Source organism: Caretta caretta, chromosome 3 (assembly GCF_965140235.1).
Source record: "Caretta caretta isolate rCarCar2 chromosome 3, rCarCar1.hap1, whole genome shotgun sequence".
NCBI lineage: Eukaryota > Metazoa > Chordata > Testudines > Cheloniidae > Caretta > Caretta caretta.
Window position 1 is genome coordinate 62,815,005 of NC_134208.1, and position 21,497 is coordinate 62,836,501.

The 21,497-nt window shown below is 38.8% G+C and overlaps 1 protein-coding gene across 2 annotated transcripts; it reads right to left on the reverse strand.

The window, feature by feature from the left end:
* Positions 1-569: 569 nt before the first annotated feature.
* Positions 570-19,900, reverse strand: LCA5 (lebercilin LCA5). Of its 2 annotated transcripts, none has more exons than XM_048845167.2 (8): positions 19,819-19,900; positions 18,463-18,843; positions 14,515-15,044; positions 12,265-12,402; positions 10,472-10,568; positions 8,738-8,886; positions 6,864-7,002; positions 570-4,514 (listed from the first exon to the last, which is right to left on the reverse strand). In XM_048845167.2, the coding sequence occupies exons 2-8, from the start codon at positions 18,659-18,661 to the stop codon at positions 3,706-3,708; spliced, it is 2,061 nt and encodes a 686-aa protein (XP_048701124.1). In that variant the 5' UTR covers positions 18,662-18,843; positions 19,819-19,900; the 3' UTR covers positions 570-3,705. The 2 variants fall into 2 exon arrangements, with proteins under 2 accessions (XP_048701124.1, XP_048701123.1); XM_048845166.2 differs by having other exon boundaries at positions 19,695-19,833.
* Between the last annotated feature and the right edge of the window lie 1,597 nt (positions 19,901-21,497).

Below are 21,497 nucleotides of genomic sequence, written 5' to 3' on the forward strand. Positions count from 1 at the left end.
CAACTCTCATAAGACCTGACAAAATTCCAATTCACACACCACAATACAATGTTATTCAGGAGAGAAACTGACTACCTCTATCAGCCAGTTAGAATTTTCCTGACATTCTGATCCTGCACCATTAAAGTCAATGGAGCAGATTTGGGCCCTAAGGTAGTTGGTTAGTGAGAAGGAAATCAAGCATGGTCTACCTCTGTGAGTATTTTACTTTCTGAATGGGAAATTAAAAAAAATAGTGATTTCATAATTCAATACCAGATTCTGTTTTCAGAAAAGCTACCCTACACGGAGAATTGTTCATATAGATCCTGATCCAAAACTCACTGAAATAATGGGAATCTTTCCCTGGATTTCAATGTAAGTTTTGACCTTTAGTTTGTTTTCAGGTATATGTTACTTAGCTTTGTATTTCATTCGGTAAAGTGTGTGCTTTAGATTTGAAAAACACACACATTATGCAGTAAATAAGCATGACCAGTAATTTTGCTACAAAGAAAATCAGCATAAGGATTCATGAAAATCACAAATCAAGAAAACTGGCTTGCTAAAGACGATCGCCATACAAAAACTTTACTCAAATTCTTTAATAAAAATCATTTTGTTAAAAATCAACATTGTTATGATTGGAATTTTTATACAGAAAATGAATCGGAAGTTACAAAAGCAACTGATGTTACATAATAAATATAACTGGAAATTAATACATATGCGAACAGTACTACAGCATCTCTTTATAAACATTAAAAATGATTATCTCTATGGCATGTTAATTTAACATCTCAATTATAAAATTCTCTTTGCTTTGCATTAAATGAACACATACTAATTATTCTTGCACTAAAAATGTTAAAAGCTGCTTTTTCATGGTAGGAGGGTCCAGGCATCTGAGCCTGGCCCTCTCTCTCAGCCCTCTGAGTGTGCCACAAGACACTGGCAGATGTGCTCATAATCTATCGTGACCTTTTGTAAATGTTTGGTTGGAGACATTCATGAAGAAATGTTGTTCTCTCCAAAATTATGTATGGCAGCTGGAATTGAAGATTATAAATCAACAGTCTTATGTATGCACAGCTGGAGATGACAGGCCAGATTCTGGCCCATGTTACAGCACTTTCTGTTGCTGCAGTATTGAAAAAGGGGTGTGATGTTATTCTAAATGGGAAGGTCAAAGTTTCACGAGCATGAAGAATGCTGGCTTGGTGCTGAGACAGCATAGCTGACTCTCCGACACACCCTCCTGGCTCACCTTGGAAAGGGGGTATACCAGGAGCATGGTTCAGGGAGACAGGATGACCTGTGCTCCTGTGATCTCCGGGCAACGCAACAGTCCCTTGGGGCTCTTACAAAACTAGCTAAATTTAGAGTAGCTCTGCAGCCAGACTAGTCCCTGGCTTCCAAGAGGATGAGAGAAGCATAAAGGTGGCTTAAAGCCACCTTTGCCTCCCTCTCTCATCAGCTATGCTGAGCACAAGTCAGACACAATTAGAGATCTATTCTAGCCTGATATATCTGGAACCAAACAACTTCTTGAATGACAAGAAATTCTGTTAAGATGTGGAAAAAACTGCTGATCCTGAGATACTTGTTTTCTATGTAGAGTCTTCAGTGACTCACTATAGCATGAGTGCCTTTTACATTGTCTTTTCACCTATTCCTTTATTCTAAGTGACCACCTGTCGTTCCCTGCACAACATATTCCTTTTCATAAAGATGAAATTACATGTGCCTTCCCCTAACATCACAAGGAGGCACTCTGAATGCATCACAGAGAGCAGATGTCAATAGCCAAAGGGAGGTACTCCAAAACAAGGGTAACACACTACTAGCTACCTTCAGATAAAGCACCATATTCCACACCATTTTCCTATGTCAGCTGGCTGGCGTGGGAGTCCAGTGGTTGCTCCCGAATGCAGGCTCTCACATAACAGCACACTGCACCATTAGCCAACTCCTGTGCTTATATTTCTATGCATTTTACATTAAATAAAGCTATGTGTGAACAGTACAGTACTATGCTTTATGCATCACACTATGGAGTCCACTACTAGAGTTGAAAAAAACTTAAGAAAAAACACAAAGCCAGGTATATAAACTCACAAGGTGCCCCCATTAGCAGTTTTGACCATTTATAATTTTCAAGAAATGATTTCCTTCCAATTATTAATTCTTTTTTACATGGAAACTAGATCAACAGCAGGGGTCTGGCCTGGAAGATAAAACAAGTAAACACTGTACTAGTACATACAAAACAGGGCTAAATCACATTGTAAACCCAACTGCAATGATTTAATTAGGAAGGAGAGAGGGAGAGGCAATGGGCTAACTAACTGAGAACGTCTATGGGTTTCTGCAGCATCAGTTCTCTAATAGGCAGTAGGCAACATGTTTCTGTAAAGGGAGAACGAGCAACAATTCCAAATTATAAGAATCTTCTATATTTAAAGCATTTAGGATCTCATTTACAGCACATTTGTCCCAATACATCAGAGCAACTTTTCAGATTCTGAAATCAGTCAACTGATAACATGGATTTATAGAATCTGAGGTTTCAATAACTTTCTGCCATCTCACACAAATATTTGGGTAGGTCATATTTAACAATGCACACTGTTCTCATCTCAATTTTAAAAAAATGTTTGTATGACTTGGAGATAGTCAGATTTTGCAATATTTCTGGAAATTATTTAAAAATATACTGGATTTATTAAGTTTCTCCTAACTCATTATTTAAATTCTCAGCAGTTCATATGTTTTATTTTCAGCGGGGAGTCCAAACCCACTTCAATTAGGAGAAATATGGCTATGGCATAGGTTTTCCCAGAACAGTATTTAGATATGCCACTGCAAAGCTAGCTTACAACAAAAAGGTTGATGGGGCTATGACTCATGGCCTTCCAAACTGTAGGCTGAATTATCCCGCTTCCCTTCATTATCTCGATTATTTTTAGTCCAATTGGGGAAAGCAAACAAGCAAACAAAACCCAGCAGCTATATATAGGACCACTGCATTAACTGAACTGAATCTATTTTGAAGTGTTTGAACAGCCCAGTGGAATAATGGCACTGCACAGCCTGGCAGGAGACAAGAGTGTGGAAAGTATCATGGGACCTTTCCACTGCCACAGGCAGAGACTAGTGAGAAAAGTGATGCAGGTCATGTCTGGCTCTAGACAAGCAGGTATAAGTGTTCCCCAACTACTTTCCCTCCCATCCAAATCCATGGAAAAGCACTAGTAGTGGCCTTTTGGAATACCACCAATTTTCCCTGGCAGTTGCACAGATTTGATAGTGGCAAATGCACATACAGAGAGTAGACTGGAATATGAGTAAGGTAGAAATAGTATCACCTCCTGAATGAAGAAGTGAGCAAATACCCAAACTCAGTTACATTATATGGGAGTCCCTCAAGATTGTTGGCTGTGGTATGTAAAAAATAATCACCGCAACTCTTTATCTTCATGGACTGTATTTGGAAAGACACATTAAAAAAAATCTACTGCACAAGGAACCAGACTGGTTAGAGTAGGACAGACTGGTCTATCTGAATGTGCAGTATATATTTCCTCTATACATATATTTATCGATTGAAATCATCCCTTCATAAGGTTTTTTAATATCTGAAACTTTTCAAATTTTTATCTAATAAATACTGTATTAAAATATTTGGATAACATTTACACACACAAGTTATATAAGAGGTGGTCATCACAGGATTACTTCTTCAATTTCATCTTCAAAAGAATTAACAGCCTTAACTGCTGGCCTGCTTGTTGTGTGCTGTAAACGGTGCCTATTTGAGTTAAAATTTCTTCCTTCACTGAAAAAAAAATCATCATCATCTTTAACTTTATTGCTTTTGCCCGGAGGAAGAGCACTGCCGGAATCATAGTCCGCTTCCAAAGGACTTGAGTCACTGCTTTTAGATGGAAGGATGGTGCTGGCACTACTTCCAAAAAGTTGCTCCATTAAATTAGACTTTTTCTCTTTCTTAGTATTGAAATCTGTATTTTCTTTAGTATTTTCTTCTAAGACAATACTTTTTTGATTAAGCCAGCTTGGCCTCCCGGATCCTTTCCCAAAGGAAGGTACGTAACTACCAAACGTCAAATCATTACTTGAATCTGTAGTTCTAAAATTTTGCCGCTTTTGTCCTTCTGCTTTTGTAGTAACATCATGGCTATCATATACTGGAAATCCATTAAACAATTTCTCTGTGGTCTCTAAGAACTGGTAAGTTTTCTCATTTTTCTCTAGGGAGCCAGATTTTGATGCTGTATCTATGAGGTGTGCTTGCGAAGCAAGTTTCATACTAATAGTGTTTTGAGTTTCTCTGTCAATTTTATACATTTTAGCCAGCAACAACTCTTTTTTTTGTCGGTCTTCTTCTAGTTTTTCAGTGTTGGGTGTCTCATTTTCAGTTTCATATATTTCTGACTCAATTCTTGCTTCTTCTTCTTTAGCCCATAAAAAGTTATTTTCTTTTTTTCTTCTGTCAAATTCTTCTTTTTTCCACTCTGCATGGAATTTTTTTAAAAGTTATTTGACATTTTCTAATATTTAAAGCAATTTTTATTTTTTTAAAATCATATATAAAAACAGAACTTTTAAAATTCTTGCAACTAGTACTGGTTTGTTTTTTAAAGAAGTAATTTTTCATAAACATATTTACAATTAGGCACAGGCCAAATCTTTTATCCTAACTTAAAACAACACTACCATTTTGTAGTGTAGTTGCATTATTCATCTCTTTTAGTAGTTTCATATTCTACTGATTTTATCCTTGCCCGTGTTTGAACAGAGATGAATATAACATCATTGATTTTAATAACTCTGACTGACAGAGTGCTTTATAGTTCTCTGTCAACATCACTGACTTCAAGACAACTTTGGAATATACTTATTTTGTGAACTGCTACTGCAAAGTCAACGGGACAACAAAATACAAAGTGAGTAATAATTTTCAATGGTTTGTTTTTCTACGGTAGGCAGCAATTTAAAATATTACCTCTTCCTCACTTGTGTGTCTGCAGGCCATAGTGTGTGTTGAAAATACCTCTGCACAAGCTTTCTGTGCACCATCAAGTGAATATAAAAGATTATTTGCAAAAACAGGACACACCACTTTTCACAGGTACAAATGGCTACATGAGGTGTAAGGGGGCAAAAACCAGGTCCTTCCACATATGAATTGCATGCACAATGGATTCAAGAGTTTGTGGCCAAATGATTCATAGAATCATAGAATACCAGGGTTGGAAGGGACCTCAGGAGGTCATCTAGTCCAACCCCCTGCTCAAAGCAGGACCAATCCCCAATTAAATCATCCCAGCCAGGGCTTTGTCAAGCCTGACCTTAAAAACTTCTAAGGAAGGAGATTCTACCACCTCCCTAGGTAACGCATTCCAGTGTTTCACCACCCTCCTAGTGAAAAAGTTTTTCCTAATATCCAACCTAAACCTCCCCCACTGCAACTTGAGACCATTACTCCTTGTCCTGTCCTCTTCTACCACTGAGAATAGTCTAGATCCATCCTCTCTGGAACCACCTCTCAGGTAGTTGAAAGCAGCTATCAAATCCGCCCTCATTCTTCTCTTCTGCAGACTAAACAATCCCAGTTCCCTCAGCCTCTCCTCATAACTCATGTGTTCCAGACCCCTAATCATTTTTGTTGCCCTTCGCTGGACTCTCCAATTTCTCCACATCCTTCTTGTAGTGTGGGGCCCAAAACTGGACATAGTACTCCAGATGAGGCCTCACCAATGTCGAATAGAGGGGGACGATCACGTCCCTCGATCTGCTGCATGCCCCTACTTATACATCCCAAAATGCCATTGGCCTTCTTGGCAACAAGGGCACACTGCTGACTCATATCCAGCTTCTCGTCCACTGTCACCCCTAGGTCCTTTTCCGCAGAACTGCTGCCTAGCCATTCGGTCCCTAGTCTGTAGCTGTGCATTGGGTTCTTCCGTCCTAAGTGCAGGACCCTGCACTTATCCTTACTGAACCTCATCAGATTTCTTTTGGCCCAATCCTCCAATTTGTCTAGGTCCCTCTGTATCCTATCCCTGCCCTCCAGCGTATCTACCACTCCTCCCAGTTTAGTATCATCCGCAAATTTGTTGAGAGTGCAATTGTACACACAAAGTTGCATGCACACACCAGGGAGGTTTTCTGAATATTTACCGATCCAAAAAAGAATTTTCTTGTCTGAATATAAAGTTTTAAGGTAGGTTCAGATTTGAACAAGAACAACCTGACACACGTGTACAGAATGGATCCTCCCGATCAGGAATGCTCTCTGAAGAGTTGGGACATGGACCTTGGTGGTGACAGCACTGACAACAATTTGTACTTGTACTGTACTTTATACCAAGCTTATGAAAACAAACTGGAACACTTGATATTTTTCATCTATATATGGCATAGCATCTCCACTATGAAGAAGTAGGCAGCTGAATTTCAGTGAGGAATGCTGGGGAAAAAAAATCTTATTTTTATAGTACGATAGATGAGAGTGTTAATATTAGGACTATTTTACCCCAAGAAACCAGGGGGCAGATTCTCAGTCAGTGCGAACTGTCCACTGACTTTTTTTCATGGATATTTTTTTCAGCTGTGGTTCTCCACAGTTGGTATTTGGCTTGTCTTGGGGCAGCAACAGCAGGGCACAGGAAGGAGGTTACTTTGTATCCCTTAAAATTTTCTGTTTTGACCTTGTTCACATTAAATCATTTATCCTTTTTAGTGGTTTTCCCTTTCCAGAATCAATTTGTTGTTTTCAAGAGAAGCGTTATAAGCCTCATTTGATTGGTATTTTGTTTTGTCTAGATTTTCCAGCTTGGCAGTAGCCACAGTTTTCTTACCATCACATAGTTTCTGGGCTTTCTCCTCTAAAGCCTGCAGTTCTTGGTCATGTTTCAATTTCTCCTCCATCTCCCTGTTCTGTTCTTGCCTTAGATGCTCTGCTTGTTCTTTCCATTCTTTTTTCTGAATTTCCTGTTCCTGACGTAAATTGATAAAAGAAAGTGTGATAAAAAATTTCTGCAAGAGCTTTTTTTGTTTATTGTTAAACATAAAGTCTTCCAAATCGGAATGATATTAAAGACTTCAATGAAGCCACTCCAGTTTACCTCAGCTGGGGAAATGGCCCTAAAACGGTTAATCAGACCTAACATGGTCTTAAGTACTTGCAAACCATCAACTTGATTTTGTATGGCGTCTTTAATAAAAACTGCATCCTGTAATGCTTCATACTAAAATTTATTTGTTCTGTGTTTGTATAGCACCTTGCACAATGAAGTCCTGGTCCATTGGGAATGGCAAACCGGGAATGGCAAACCACGGCCGGGAATGGCAAACCACGGCCACTGGGAGCTGCAGGGGCTGTGCCTACGGACGGTCAACGTAAACAGAATGTCTCACAGCCTGCTAACGGATTATCCTGATGGGCCGTGTGCCAAAGGTTGCCGACCCCTAGCCAAGGCAGATCATCCAAATCTACTACATTTTAAAGGACTCACGCACCCAAGTTTATAGATAACGGAGAAGATTTTAGAACTGAAGATCTAGGAATCAAACTGCCAACCCTGAAAAAGCTTCAGCTGCTACAGAAAACAACAACACAGGCCTACCAAGAGCACCACCCTAATGCTCTACCTGCTGAATTGATTCCCAGCTGTACAGAGAGACATATTCAAGATTTCAGTCCTGGTAATCAAAACTCCTCCTTGAAATTGATCCAAGCAACTTTAGGTAACCACTTCTCTCTCTGACATCATGACTTCCTGAATCACTACTTTCTTCTGAATTAACAGAATGGTCAACTACAAGGATAAAAACCTGTGAATGAGGAAACAAGGCTTTCCAAATATGGAATTTCCTTCTGGCAGAGATCAGAATGACCATGAATCTCAATGCTTCCTAAGCTAAAAGTTACACTTTTCTTTAAGCTTAGTTTTCCCACAATTAGAAAATATTACAAATGTGGGGAGGGAAAGGAACAGGAGATCCTTGTGGATATTTCACTTTTAAGCAAAGTCCGATGTATTCCATGATTCTACAGCTACGGAATTTACAGCAGACTTGGTAGTCTCTACCTTACTAAACGTAGACCTTCTTGCAGCTCCTCAGTGCATAAGTTACAATTCTCATACCCTTTAAACATTTGTACAGTGAATGCAAGTAGATCTACGGAGGTGAGCTAATCACCTTACACTTCACTTTAATTTTGGCCTTATGGCTCAAAAGTATTAAAAATCAGTGAGATACTATTTTATAATGAAGATGTTAACAGCAAAAAACATTGGGACAAAATTAACAGAAATATATTTCATGCTTTACATATGGGAGCAGGATTTGGACACTAGTGCAATGGGACAAAGCACTAAAATCCATGATTGTGGAAAAAGGCTGGAAGTAAAAAGTAAACCATAATTAAGGCTCAGCAAAAATACTGAGAACAAGAGACTACTCAAATATCTAGACTAGAAATAGAAAAGGAGAAAAACCAAAATGTCAAGTCAGTAGGGATTACAGTGAAATGATAAAAGGTAATTAAAAGAAGCAGAGCAAGTTAATGATAGTCAACAGGATTCAAACAGGGTCATGTAAAACTGTAATTTGGTCTGAGCGCCTAATCATTTTCCTAAGATATGAGGATGTCTTTCCTAAAATATAAATTAGACCTTAGGAAATGTAGCTTCTTAGCTGGATTATTTGGAACTATAAAATAACTCACCATTCTGAGAAGTATCTCATCTTCTTTCTGATCTGTTACATAAACAGAAACAAACTCCGGTGGTGGAGGAAATTGTATTGGTGAGAAGTACCCAGTAGTCTGTACTCCTTTTGTAGTCTGGATTCCTTTTTTAGTATTCTGGCTAGTGGCTGTAATGAATATATACAAAAACAAAGCAAGTCACATTTTAATTTTTTTCATAAAGAAAAGGAGCACTTGTGGCACCTTAGAGAAGGTGCCACAAGTCCTCCTTTTCTTTTTGCGAATACAGACTAACACGGCTGTTACTCTGAAACCTTTAATTTTTTTGTAATTCAAAATATTCCCAAATAAAAAAGAACCCAATTTTTTTTTAAATGGTCATCTTTGCATCTCATGAATTTATACCTAGGAGCTAATAGTATTCCTATAACTTAGAACAATACATAAAAGCATCCTGATCTAGTGATGATCAGCAGGTTGGTTTTTTTTGTGTGTGTGGCTGATCTCTATTTAAGAAAAAAAGAAAAGAAAATTCTATGTCCATTTTGATGAAATTTTGGAGCAAAAACAATTATTTGAAAGGACAAAAAATAAATCCACACAAAACAAAGTGTTACATGTTTCTGAAAGTATCTTAAAGTCAAAGTACCTCATAATTAGGGCCAATGGGAACCTGTGGGAAATATTGCCAAATTCTAAGGAGCTTTCCCGAGATTCTGGGGAAGTGTTTGGAAAATTCTGAAGATATTTCTAAGAATCCCCAAATAATATGTTATTTAAATCTACTGAATGGGTCTTTAAAAAAATCCCCCTTGGATACCTTTTCCCCACAATCTGCCAATGGTCTAGATTTTGTCTATTTTCCTTTCCTCACAGATGCTCCTTCTAGAGAAACAAAAAGACCAACTTTAATATTATAGGATAGTCTATTGCTTGCATTTTTGAGACTTGCAACCATGTCTCGGTGGAATGGCCTTTCAAATTAATCTAAGTATACTGGATGATGCATAATAACAGAATATTTCCATTAAAGGGATCACCCATGAAATGGTTTAAAGTATTGACATCAAAACCTGCTTAAAATGCTACAGAAAACACTGTTTGCCTTACTCCCGGTGAGTAATCTTACTAATTCAGTGTGAGTGGATCTGGCCCTATATATACAAGTAAAACAAGGTTTCAGTCTGCCTGCAGGTTCAGGAAGATATCAGTACACTGGTTTGCATTTGAAAAATTATCTTCAGTCAGATGGACTGTACTTCTTTTTTCAATGCATACTTAAATTCTGCTCTATTAACTGAAGTTAGCAAAAATTCAGAGAAACCCCTAAATCCACACAGTTATGTGGAATGACAATGGTGTATATTTCCAGTGCGTCTAATTATAATCAAGCTACCTGCTTGATTACTAGATGTGATTTAATAGCAAACTATTTCTAAACAAAGCTCTTTTTTCCTCCCATGAACATCTGGGATAATGTACATTGCTGAATTGAGAGCGTACAGCCCTAGTGGTTTTGTAGGGGGTATGGTGGCTTCATTGTACTATTATTAGGGGACAGTCAAATAACTAATGACATGCATTGTAATTTTTGTTTTGACTGCTGTGTTTTACAGAGAGTGAAGAATTCCACAGCCTGGGACAGGACCTGGAAGGGTCAAAATGAAACAAACACTTAATGGCTTGAACACTGAAAAACAATAGAGTCTATTTGGTGGTAGCTTTTCTGTTTATATCCTCTTTTTAAATTACCTTTTTTCCTTTGTGTAACATCTGTGTCTTTTTTAGGCGATGGCTTCAACATACGGTTAGCATATATATTTTTTGCATCAAGTTCTCTCTCTTTTTCCTGATAATGAATGAGGTAGAGACAGCAAAGTTAAATTAATAAAGTTACATCAACTTATATTTAACAGCCATTGAAATAAATTGTGGCAAGGCTAAGTAACTGTGTAGTTTAAAGGAAAATTATATATATTTTGTTCATTCTTCATTGAATAAGTTCCTTGATTATTCAGCACAATGTTTAAAGAGAACGTTCAAATTCTTAATATCACATTTCTAGTACATGGTTTCCTCCCCTCTCAAAAATCAGCTGATTGCCAAAATAGTCTCTAACATTTAGTATTGTATCTTTGAACTAAGATAAAACTGAAGGCCAAAATTTTCATACAAAGGTGCTTAAAATTTTAGAAATCTAAATTACAGATGCATGTGTGTACCATGTTAATTTTCTGTATTATACTAGGTATAAAAAAAAATCATATTAGCATTACTACCAGCTAGTGGACTGGACAGTAACTCTGACAAGCAAGATCCGCTATACTACAGCTTTGGCAGCACTGTCAGAATTGGCCCTGGGTGTATTGTTCAGAAAGAGAACACAGCTGAGAACATGGAAAATGCAAGTACCATAATTTTTATGATGGTCAGCTTTGGGGATATAGGCCCTGTTTCCACAAGGTAGTTAGTACATCCTTATGTAAGTAAGTATATGAGTAGTCCCTTTGACTTCAGTGCTTAAATATCTTGTTGAATTGGAGCCATAAAGAATATGTTTGGAGCAATGCAGAGATTAAAATTGATCCTGTTGTGAGAAAAATGCCATTTTTTGCCTTGAGCCATATACAAATACCGGGATATATTCCTCTCACATGGCTCTTACTAAAAAGAACATAGAAATGAATGTTGCCTAACCAGGAATACTGAATGTTCGTTAATAAATAGTGCTGGGATTCTTCTGATCATGAATGTATTTTTCAATTTATCGTAGTCTTCTTTAAAGGAACACTGTCAACTTAAGACCCATTTATTTGAAACTAGCAGTTTATTTAACTTTACTGTTAACACTTTGATTACTGAAAATTAAAGTTTTAAAAACCCTATTTACTTTTCACAGCAAATGCCAGATACTTTTAATTTCTCTCAGATTGGGCAGTTAACATTACTTAAATCAGTTTCACTTTTATATCCCCCAAGGTGTTTACCTGTTTAAAAACAACTTCTTCCAGGGGAACTAAAAGTCATGGAAACATTTCTATCAACCGTAGGTTTCGTGAAACCTTTTTACACAATCTATATTTTGGTCCAAATCTGAACTGACAGCTTCTCTTTCAGGAAGTACTGACTAAGTTAGTACTAAATAATACTGTGCATTATGATTTTTAAAACAATGGTTCTTATAGCCTAATTTTAGAACCTGTATGCCTAAAACGAGCAAGTAATTGCGTGTGCAGATAAAGTAAAAATGCATGCCAATTGCCAGTATGCATGTGCAATTACTCAATCTATCCTTTTCCTACCTAATGCAAATAATAAATAATGATGACTGACATTAACACATTCCCTTTCATACAGGTATTCCAGAATCAGAGTTTAGAAGATTAAATTTAAAAAACAGAGAGTGAACCCATATGCAGAAAAATGAAGTTAATTTTGCAAGGAATGATTTAAGTAAACTTGAAATATTTCAATAATAAAGTACTCCCACAGCTAAAAATGCCTTAAAGTGGCTGGAGTTTAATATTACAGCACATGATTTTTACCTTTAGCTTTTGATTTAGTTGTTGAAGCTCTTCTTGGAGAGCTTTATTTTCTTCTTGGGCCTCATGTACCTTTTTTTTCTCAGATTGCAACTGTCGATGGAAACTGCTGTTATTCAGCTCAAGGTTTTTCGCCAAATCCTGCAGTTCATATGATGATAGAATGTTTAAAAAACAGCAATTTTTAAAAATAAACAAACAAAATATATAAAAATACTATTTGAGGGTCAACCTGACTCTGCCTCTAGTATGGTACAGAGGCCATTTGGCTTTGTGTCCACAGCAACTTGATCAAATCCAGAAGTTAATCGGGGGGACAGCCACACCAGGTTGGTGCCCAACCTCACCTCACCCACATACAGGGAGATAACTCTGAGGAGGCACTGGGCATTCACAATACCTCCCGGATTCTGTATGCTATTGGACACAGAGGCCATGTGACCCAAAATAGGGCTCTCAAACTGGCATATTAGAAATAAAAAAAAATCCCCATGAAAAACTGGGATAAGAATAAGGAGGAGAAGACATCCTCACAATGATTTCTCAACCTTCCTTTAACCATTTTTTGTGGAGGTTTAATTTTGGTGGATCCTATCCTTGTGATAGCTGTTTAACGTGAACAGCATATAATGACACTGTGAGGAAGCAGAAAAATATCCAGAGTGCCTTTAAAGAAAAAAATCACTTTTATCTCACCGGGGATCACAAGTGCTAAAATGCCTTAAACCATAGAATCGTAGGACTGGCAGAGACCTCGAGAGGTCATCTTGTCCAGTCCCTTGCACTCAAGGCAGGACTAAGTATTAGTAGACTATCCCTGACAGGTGTTTGTCTAACCTGCTCTTAAAAACCTCCAATGATGGAGATTCCACAACCTCCCTACGCACTGGAATGAATTGCCTAACTATCCTGACAGGTTTTTCCTAATGTCCAACCTAAACCTCCCTTGCTGCAATTTAAGCCTGTTGCTTCTTGTCCTATTCTCAGAGGTTAATGAGAACTACTCTTCTCCCTTCTCCTTGTAAAAACCTTTTTTGTACTTGAAAACTGTTATCATGTCCCCCCTCAGTCTTCTCCTCTCCAGACTAAACAAACCCAGTTTTTTCAATCTTCCATCAGAGGTCAAGTTTAATCATTTTTATTGATCTTTTATCTCTGGACTTTCTCCAATTTGTCCACATCTTTCCTGAAATGTGTTGCCCAGAACTGGAAAATATCTGGTTACAGTATGGTAACATTACAGTACAGAACTAATGTTATTTGGGTTTCCTAACTCTACATTTCCATACCTTGACATATTTGGATTTCACTTAAATTTAACCTAAGTCTTGAATTTCCTAGGTTTATAATGCTTGGAATTTTTTTTTTAAATAATTATACCATCTCTGTAATTTTTTTTACCTTAAATTTCCTACATAGGGATTCAATCTTAACGCCATCTTAACATGTCAAATATGAGTATAAATACCAGACAAAAACAAACACCACACATAACTGCTAGACAGTTAAGTTACTCTTATAATGTTACAGGACCAATATAAAAATAGTTTTGACTTAAAAAGGCTTTTTTTCTTTCCCATGGATATATAGTTTTGCTGACTAGAATGCAAACAATTCCCAAAATAAATACCTACTGTCCATATATCTATAACATGAGATAACTTTGAATAAAATTATGATAATTCTTTGAGGCTGACTCAGCAGCCAGCCTATACAGAATAACCAAACATTGCATGGATGCAGAGTTATATTAGTTTTTAAGAGAATTTGTTTTAAAAAATATAATGTATTTTGTAGAACTTCAGCATAATATCCTCTAAAATCCCTGAGGCTCTTCCTCTTATACATACTACCTAGTCAAGCAGCATAAACTAGATTATGAAAAATTAAATTAGCTGCATGCCTATCTGGAAGTTATTGCTAAATTGATTAGCATCTAGTTTAAAAATGCCAACTCTATAATATAAGCACATAAGATAAAACATACCAGTAACCAACATTATTAATAAACACATACATACAGTATACTGCACACATTGTAAAATGATTGTGCAGTCATGTACAAACAATTTACATGGTGTTACTTATTTGCAGTAGAAACCATTTTCCATTCACCCTACTGCTGTAAAAATGGATAATACAAATTAACGTAGGACACTCATACTGGAAAGAAGCATTCCTACTTGATTTGTTAAATTAAATTGTTAAATTAAAAAAAAGTGTGGGTGGGGGAACTCAGGAAAGTTATCTCACCTTAATTCTTTTCTCACTCTCATCCAGTCTGTTCTCTGCTGAGGCTAGCTTCTTTGCCAGTTCATCTCGTTCAGCTAAGTGCTTATCTTCAGAAAGCTTTTTCAATTTTTGCAAAGAATTTTTTGTCCTGTACAGTTCATCCTCTGAATCTTTCAGTCTTCTCTCAGTTGTGCGTTCTCTCTCTTGAGATTTTCGTAAGCGCTCCCTTAATATTCTAATCTCATTGTTATGTCGCGCGAGGAGCTGAGAGATTTCATTTTCTGTATCTTCAAACTTATTCAAGGCTTTCTCCTGCCTGTACTGAAGCCTCTTCAGTGCCCTGTTTTCTTTCTGCAGCTCATCTAGTTTGATGTGGAGTTCAGTTAGTTCATTCCGAAGCTCATTGATTTTTAGCAGCCTGGCAGAAAGAACCCTTTTTGTAACAAGATCTATATCTTTTGTAGGAGAATCGCTATTGAGGCTCTGGGAGCGAAAACCCCACCTTCTCCCTCTTTTGGCTGGTGCATATTTGGAAACTGGTTTTTTAGTGGCTTTAAAAAAAAAAGGCAGATTTTACTGTAAGGAACTAGGCAAGGCCCATTGCTATATTTTTCTATATAAGCAGGCATCTTCCTTGAAATAAAGCCCTTTTCTCCTGAGAGATTTTTTTACAATACCTATATCATGGTGGTTTTCTTTAGAAAAATCAAACACAAAAATGTTTATTCTCATTTTCATAGCTACAAGATAGAGATTTATGTTTACGATACACTACAAAGCTGCTATATACTTTGATTTTCTTCTTACTCTGACTTTGAAACCAATTATGCTGCTTGCAACCATCAGAGTGAAATTATAAAGTAATCATCTGTAGTAGTTATATTTTTGTTCACTAATTTCAGATTTCATTATAAGTGTTTTAAATAGAAATACTGTATCTCTGTACACATTTAAAATGGTAATCATAGAGCTTCAGCTAGCTTTGTAGCAAGCATGCTGCAATTTTATTAGATACATTCAAAAGTACATATATAGTATTTCTGGAAACCTGCTACTGTACTTGCTATAAAGACTATGACAACAATGGGTCCATTGCAGTTAGAAACAAAGTTCTAAACCCTATGAAAATTTAGTTCTGTCACATAGAATCATAGAATATCAGGGTTGGAAGGGACCTCAGGAGGTCATCTAGTCCAACCCCCTGCTCAAAGCAGGACCAATCTCCAATTTTTGCCCCAGATCTCTAAGTGGCCCCCTCAAGGATTGAACTCACAACCCTGGGTTTAGCAGGCCAATGCTCAAACCACTGAGCTATCCCTCCCCCCTTTATAAAAATATGTTATTTTCCAAGGAGCATCTTCATTTTAGTATTAATAGATATTAATCCCAATTAATTTAAAATATTATTTGTATGTGTGTTTCATATATACAACATAAGAATAATTTTTAAAGTGATTTGGGATTAGTGTAGGTATATATAATTTTAATATATAAAAATATACTAATTGTATTTATACACACACACACATATAAGCTTAGCTTTGGTCTTTTTACATAGCTCAAATCATAAGGCAGAAGGCAAATAACCCACTGAAAAACTGTCATTTAGAGAACTGAACATATGCAGTTATTACTGAACTAATGCAGAATAGCCTTTAGAAGCAACATATTGGATGCCATCCTATGCCTGCCATTGCAGCTTCTGAATCATGAAACTGGTGTACAGCAGAAACACACTACAATACACAAATCAGGTATTAGCTAAGAGGAAGCAAGCACTATCTCCTCTATTTTCCTTTTGGCACTTACTGTATCTCCTCTATTCTACAGACAGCATTCAGTGGCAAAACAGCAGCTTTTCAGTCTTTTCTTAGTTTTCTCCTAAGCATTTCACACACACACACATCCAATATTTCTGATACTCAGTTTTCCACAGCTTGATCATATACAATACTTAGTTTTCCTTTCATCTAGAGAGCATTTGGCACATTCATTCAGCTATGAAAGGGTTAGGTAATAATTATACCACAGGGCAAACCCCTTGCTTCCACCTATTTAAATCTACCAATATAGATTTTATTTTCCAATCCTTATCAAGCACTCCAAAGTCTCACATATGGTTTTGCACTTTTGACCATCTGTATGAATCTGAGAACGAAAGGTTGATGTGGTGATCCTGTCAAATGTCTTTCAGAAATGGCATGTACTCGTTCATGTCAACAGATACATTCAGTTTTTGCCACAAAACCTCAACAACCATCCTCTTTCCTCCACAGCATATTGCAACAAAACCATGGTGATTTTGTTTCCCAGAGACCTACATGTGAAGCTAACATACAAACAGGCAAGGGAACTTGACACTCCTTAGCAGAGCTGAATTGAGCACCATGTCACTGCAAATAGGCCAACAAAGAAAGAGGGTTTGAGGCCATGATCCATGGGCAGTTCATTGATTTGAGGCCTCATTATGATCTAATTGGACCTCATGCACAGTGAAGACCACAGAATTTCACCGAGCGATTCTTGCAGCGAGCAAGATATTGTGCAGATATTGTACCATATGCATATATTATATTGACTTTATGAACGTTATCTCACCCTAATAAAAAATTATCTGCAAAAGGAACTAAAAATCCTGGGACAAGTAAACAACTTGAAAGTACCACCACAGCTAGGGAGAATTGAGAAAACAAAAGACAGTGTAGGGTATAAAGACTAAGAGTAAATGGATTGGAGACCCTCATTTTGATCCAGTCAAAAGACATGAACCTTGTGCAAACCTTGCTGAAAGGTTGGAGAGACTGGAACCTACAAGGGTCTGCACATGACTGAGGCAGGCTTAAGTATGTGTTTAGACCTTTCATTTTTTGTTTTCTCTCTGCATTGCTTTTGTCCTTAAATAAAAGTACTTTGCTTTGGAAGAGTTGTTTCATTACTTGCAACCACTTGCATACACTGTCCATAGCCCCTTTGAGAGAAAGCAAAGCACTGGTGCTGGATTCCAATCAGGCCTGCTGGAATAATCACAGTGAAGTACAGGGGCTGCAGCCTAAAACCCCAGTCAGAAGGGAGAGGGATTCACATCTCTGCCAAAAGAGACGTGAAGGCTAGAGTCCTGAGACTTGAGGGCACTCCTTGAGCAGACCAGAAGGGTCAGAGAAACTGTGAGACTCATAACTTCTGGCTGAGATAGAGTCTATCTTTTAGAAAGACAGGATATAGTGTAACTTAAACTGGAAGTTGTGTGCAATAGCTCAGTATAAGCAGCCAAAACTCAGCATAGAGGCTGTTCAGACATTATCCACCTTAGGAGCTGCAGAGTTATCCTCTTCTCACTTCTTGCTGGGTGGGGAGTAAGTTCCATTACCTCCACAATCCCAGTCAGCAAAGCGGTTTACCAGGGAATTGGGGTGGGGGTGTGTTGGTAAGGGAGATGGGAGTGGAATGAATTTTAAACTTTGGAGAATAATCATTTAAAAACACTTTATTTTTGAAGCTCCAAGGATGGAAATATAAATATTTCTTTTGAGAAAGAACACACTGCATATAACTACAATGGAAAGTCTAGTAAAACATATATCCATAACAAAGATCTTTGGGACATTTTGTCCAAGAAATTATAAATATTCTTCCCTGGATTTAAGTACTATATATACACTGTATAACAAGGGTTTGCTTCAAGAAATCCAATGACAACCTTGGGAACATAAGCAGATCTGAAGTTCTATTGCAATTAGAGGATGGGACCAGAACAGAATTCACTTGTCTTTTTATTTCATGTCAGAAAAAATAAATAATTCTAAAATTAAGTTTAGCAGAATTTTATAGACAAAGGTTAATTTGAGTTATCAAAATAAAAGTTACAGACCACTTAAACATAAAATAATTTATATTTTCTTCCCTCAAAGTTTAAAATACTGCTGACACTTGTAGACTGTTTCGGGGTGCCACGTTTTGTGATCTACTTACCTTGGTAATGCACAAGGCTGCTCAGTGTCTGTGTTTTGTGATCTTTTTTCCCATGGCTTGTAGACTGAGAGCTTAGTGAAAGTGATTGGTCAGAGGCATGAGATGCATTATCTTCATCTGAATAGTAGGAGTTGCTATTTTTATCAACATCGGATGTTCTGTCATGGTCAGAATCCAAGCTCCTTGTTCTTTCTCCCATTTTTCAAATCACAGTTGTTCAGATTTTTCTCAAAGAATGTTCATTTTGACAGGGAAGAACTTAGTAGTAGTTATAGGTAAAACTGTTGGCTCCTTTCCAAATCTTTTTTATCCTCATGTTCAGAACCTGAGCTCTTGGCGTTCATTTTAGCAATCAGGGGCCATCATTCATAATGCATTTTTCTACAACAGTTAAATAAAAAAAAAAAGAAACTGAGAATATTTTAGTGGTTCAGCTTTTAGATTTCACATAGAAAACCCCCCAGAAAGGGCAAGATAATTCAGGATTCCCACAGTCTCATGTCAAACATGTTTGACAAATGTGTATCCCCTTGTCAATTATGTGAACAGGAATAGCTATCGCTCTGGGAATTGCTCAATAGCCTTTTTGGGTATTGCACACAAAAACACCCTTCCCCACCACCCAAAACAATGAAATGGGTTTAAGCATTATGTTGTTCCACATTATAAAAAGTGATAAAAAGATAATATTTGGACCACAACACTGATGACAGAATTCTTAAAATGTGGACCCAGAGTTGAGGATCACAGGCTTTGGGGTATTTTGTTTTCACAGTAACACTCTGCAAGACTAATGCCAGACACAAAAACTAGTGAGGAGACCCTCTGGAAATAGCTGATGCCCAGTAAATGCCGACCTAGGCCTGAAGAGTTCTGGGCACAGCAAGGGACAGACAGACGTGAAACACAAGGAAGTGGCTCTTATCCCAGCCAATGACGGTGCTGATGGAAAATCAGCAGCCCTGACCCCCCAGCCCCTCCCTCACTCCCAGCTCCAGCCCCCTCCCTCCTCCCCTCAAGCCCCCTTACCCCTCCTCCCCACTCCCAGCCCCCCTCCTCAAACCTCGTCCCCGCTCCCCTCCCTCTTCCCCTCCCGCCCCATCCCGTCCTAACTCCCTCCACCCCACTCCCAGTCCTTCCCATCCCCCACACCCCATTCGCCGAGCCCCCACCCCCGCCCCTTGCAATGAAGCCGGGTCACTACGAGGCTCTGCCCAGCCCCCGCCCGGTACCTAGTGCCGCCGGCTCCGCGCCGCATCCCCTCCCAAGCCGACCTCCCCCCCCCGGCCCCAGGCCGTTGGCGGGCCCGGGCTGCGCTGCGCTTAAAGGGGCCGCCGCCCGTCTCGGGATATTTACAACGGGTTCCAGGGCAACGGGGCAAGGGCGGAGGCGGGGAATGGGCGGGGCGAGGCGGGCGACCGGATACGAAGCCACCCGTTGATTGCCCGTCCTGCCAAATCACCAGTGCGTAGCCCGTCGCTGCTCCTGATTGGCTTCGGGGCTTCCTATTGGCCGGGGGTTGGTGGAAGCTGCGCGGGGGGCGGCTGTTGATTGGCTATTGTGCAAGAGTCTCGAAGTGTGAACTCTGGCCTCTATGGGAGGGGGGAGAAGAAGAGGAGGGCGCAGTGCCGGGGCAGGGAGGCTGAGGCTGGGCCGAGGAGTCGAATGCTACCCTCGGCGCTCCGAGCGGTGCCCTGGAGCCCGCCTGGCAAGTCGTGCCCCGCTGCACCATGGCTACAGCAGCGCCCCTCCCCCCCGGGAACGCTGTGGGGCTGCCCCGCGGACAAGCCAGACTGACAGACCGGATCCACCAGTACAACTTTTGTGGAGACCTAGCCAGTGTGATCAGCCCCAGCCTGGCCTGCCAGACCGCTCCCTCTGGGGTAAAGGCCTACCCCGCACAATGCTGAGTCTTCAGTCTTCCCGTTTAGTAAGAGACAAACTGCCCCTTATTTGATGTCCAGCTTCCTGCACCAAGTCGCACAAGCCCTTCACCACAAAAGCACTATGGCTCAGATGCTCAGGTTCTTACTTTGGTGCCTGAAAGGTATGTAACTCCCACTTAGGCACCTAAAAAACTCTGAGGAGCTGGGCCAAAAATGCTAAAAACATAGCACCTCCCTCCCCATATAACTCCCAGACCTCTGATACTAATCTCCAGGTCATTGCTGTGAAGTGACTCCCTCCAAAACTTAAAATGTCACATGGACATCTAAAAACAACACACAAGTTAGAGAACAGATAAAGCACATCTACAAGCTTAACAGCTGCAGCTGAATCTTTCAATTGCTGTGAAACATACAAAAGTAAAGAGACATTTACCAAATACAGAATCAGTTACCATAAACTAGAGGTGGAAACCCAGAGATGAAAGCAAAATGGTAATCCAGCAAGGAATGACTGTGCAACCAATGTATGACAGAGGAGAAACTGAAAAAGAAAAGTATTTTTGGAGTGCAAGATAGTCCCTTGTTATTAGATACCCTTATGGAAAAAAAAACAAAAACAAAAAGATGCACATTATATAACCCCATAGATCAAAAATTGATAATGACAATGAGGTTAAAATCCCCAAAAATACAGTACTGTGGAAACCTATTCTGAGAAGATTTTGGCTGTACTAGTACTTCTCATGAATATCTGAAATTTCTGTTTTAAAAAAATAAAAGACTAGCAACACACTAGAGTTTGTGAAAAAATTTTGAATTTGAAAATGGGCCCAAGGTACCTAAAAGATTGCCTCATCTTCTAGGACTGTGACTGCCAAGTGCCACTGTAAACTCCACTCTGGCATAGTGGCTTTAATCGAGGCTTTAATCAAGGCTGACAGAATTCCCACTCCGGCGTTAGCCCAGGGCTGAAGCACTCACACCTGGAGGAACTAATAACTATTTCAAACTTCACCACTTACCTATCCAAGTTAAAAGAACACCTTTTAAATCATGGCTTCACAAATTACAGCACAAAGCACACCAGCTTTAAATAACAGACCCACCCATGCAGACTTCTTTCTGGGGAGAGGAATGTGGACGGAA

Bases quoted from the DNA above. Each gene is read 5' to 3' on its own strand.
- LCA5 (XM_048845167.2), bottom strand. From the start codon at position 18,661: ATGGGAGAAAGAACAAGGAGCTTGGATTCTGACCATGACAGAACATCC. The intron at 12,403-14,514 runs GTGAGATAACTT...TATGAACTGCAG, and splicing joins AGAGTGAGAAAAGAATTAAG to GATTTGGCGAAAAACCTTGA. The intron at 8,887-10,471 runs GTAATTTAAAAA...TATTCATTACAG, and splicing joins TGTTACACAAAGGAAAAAAG to CCACTAGCCAGAATACTAAA.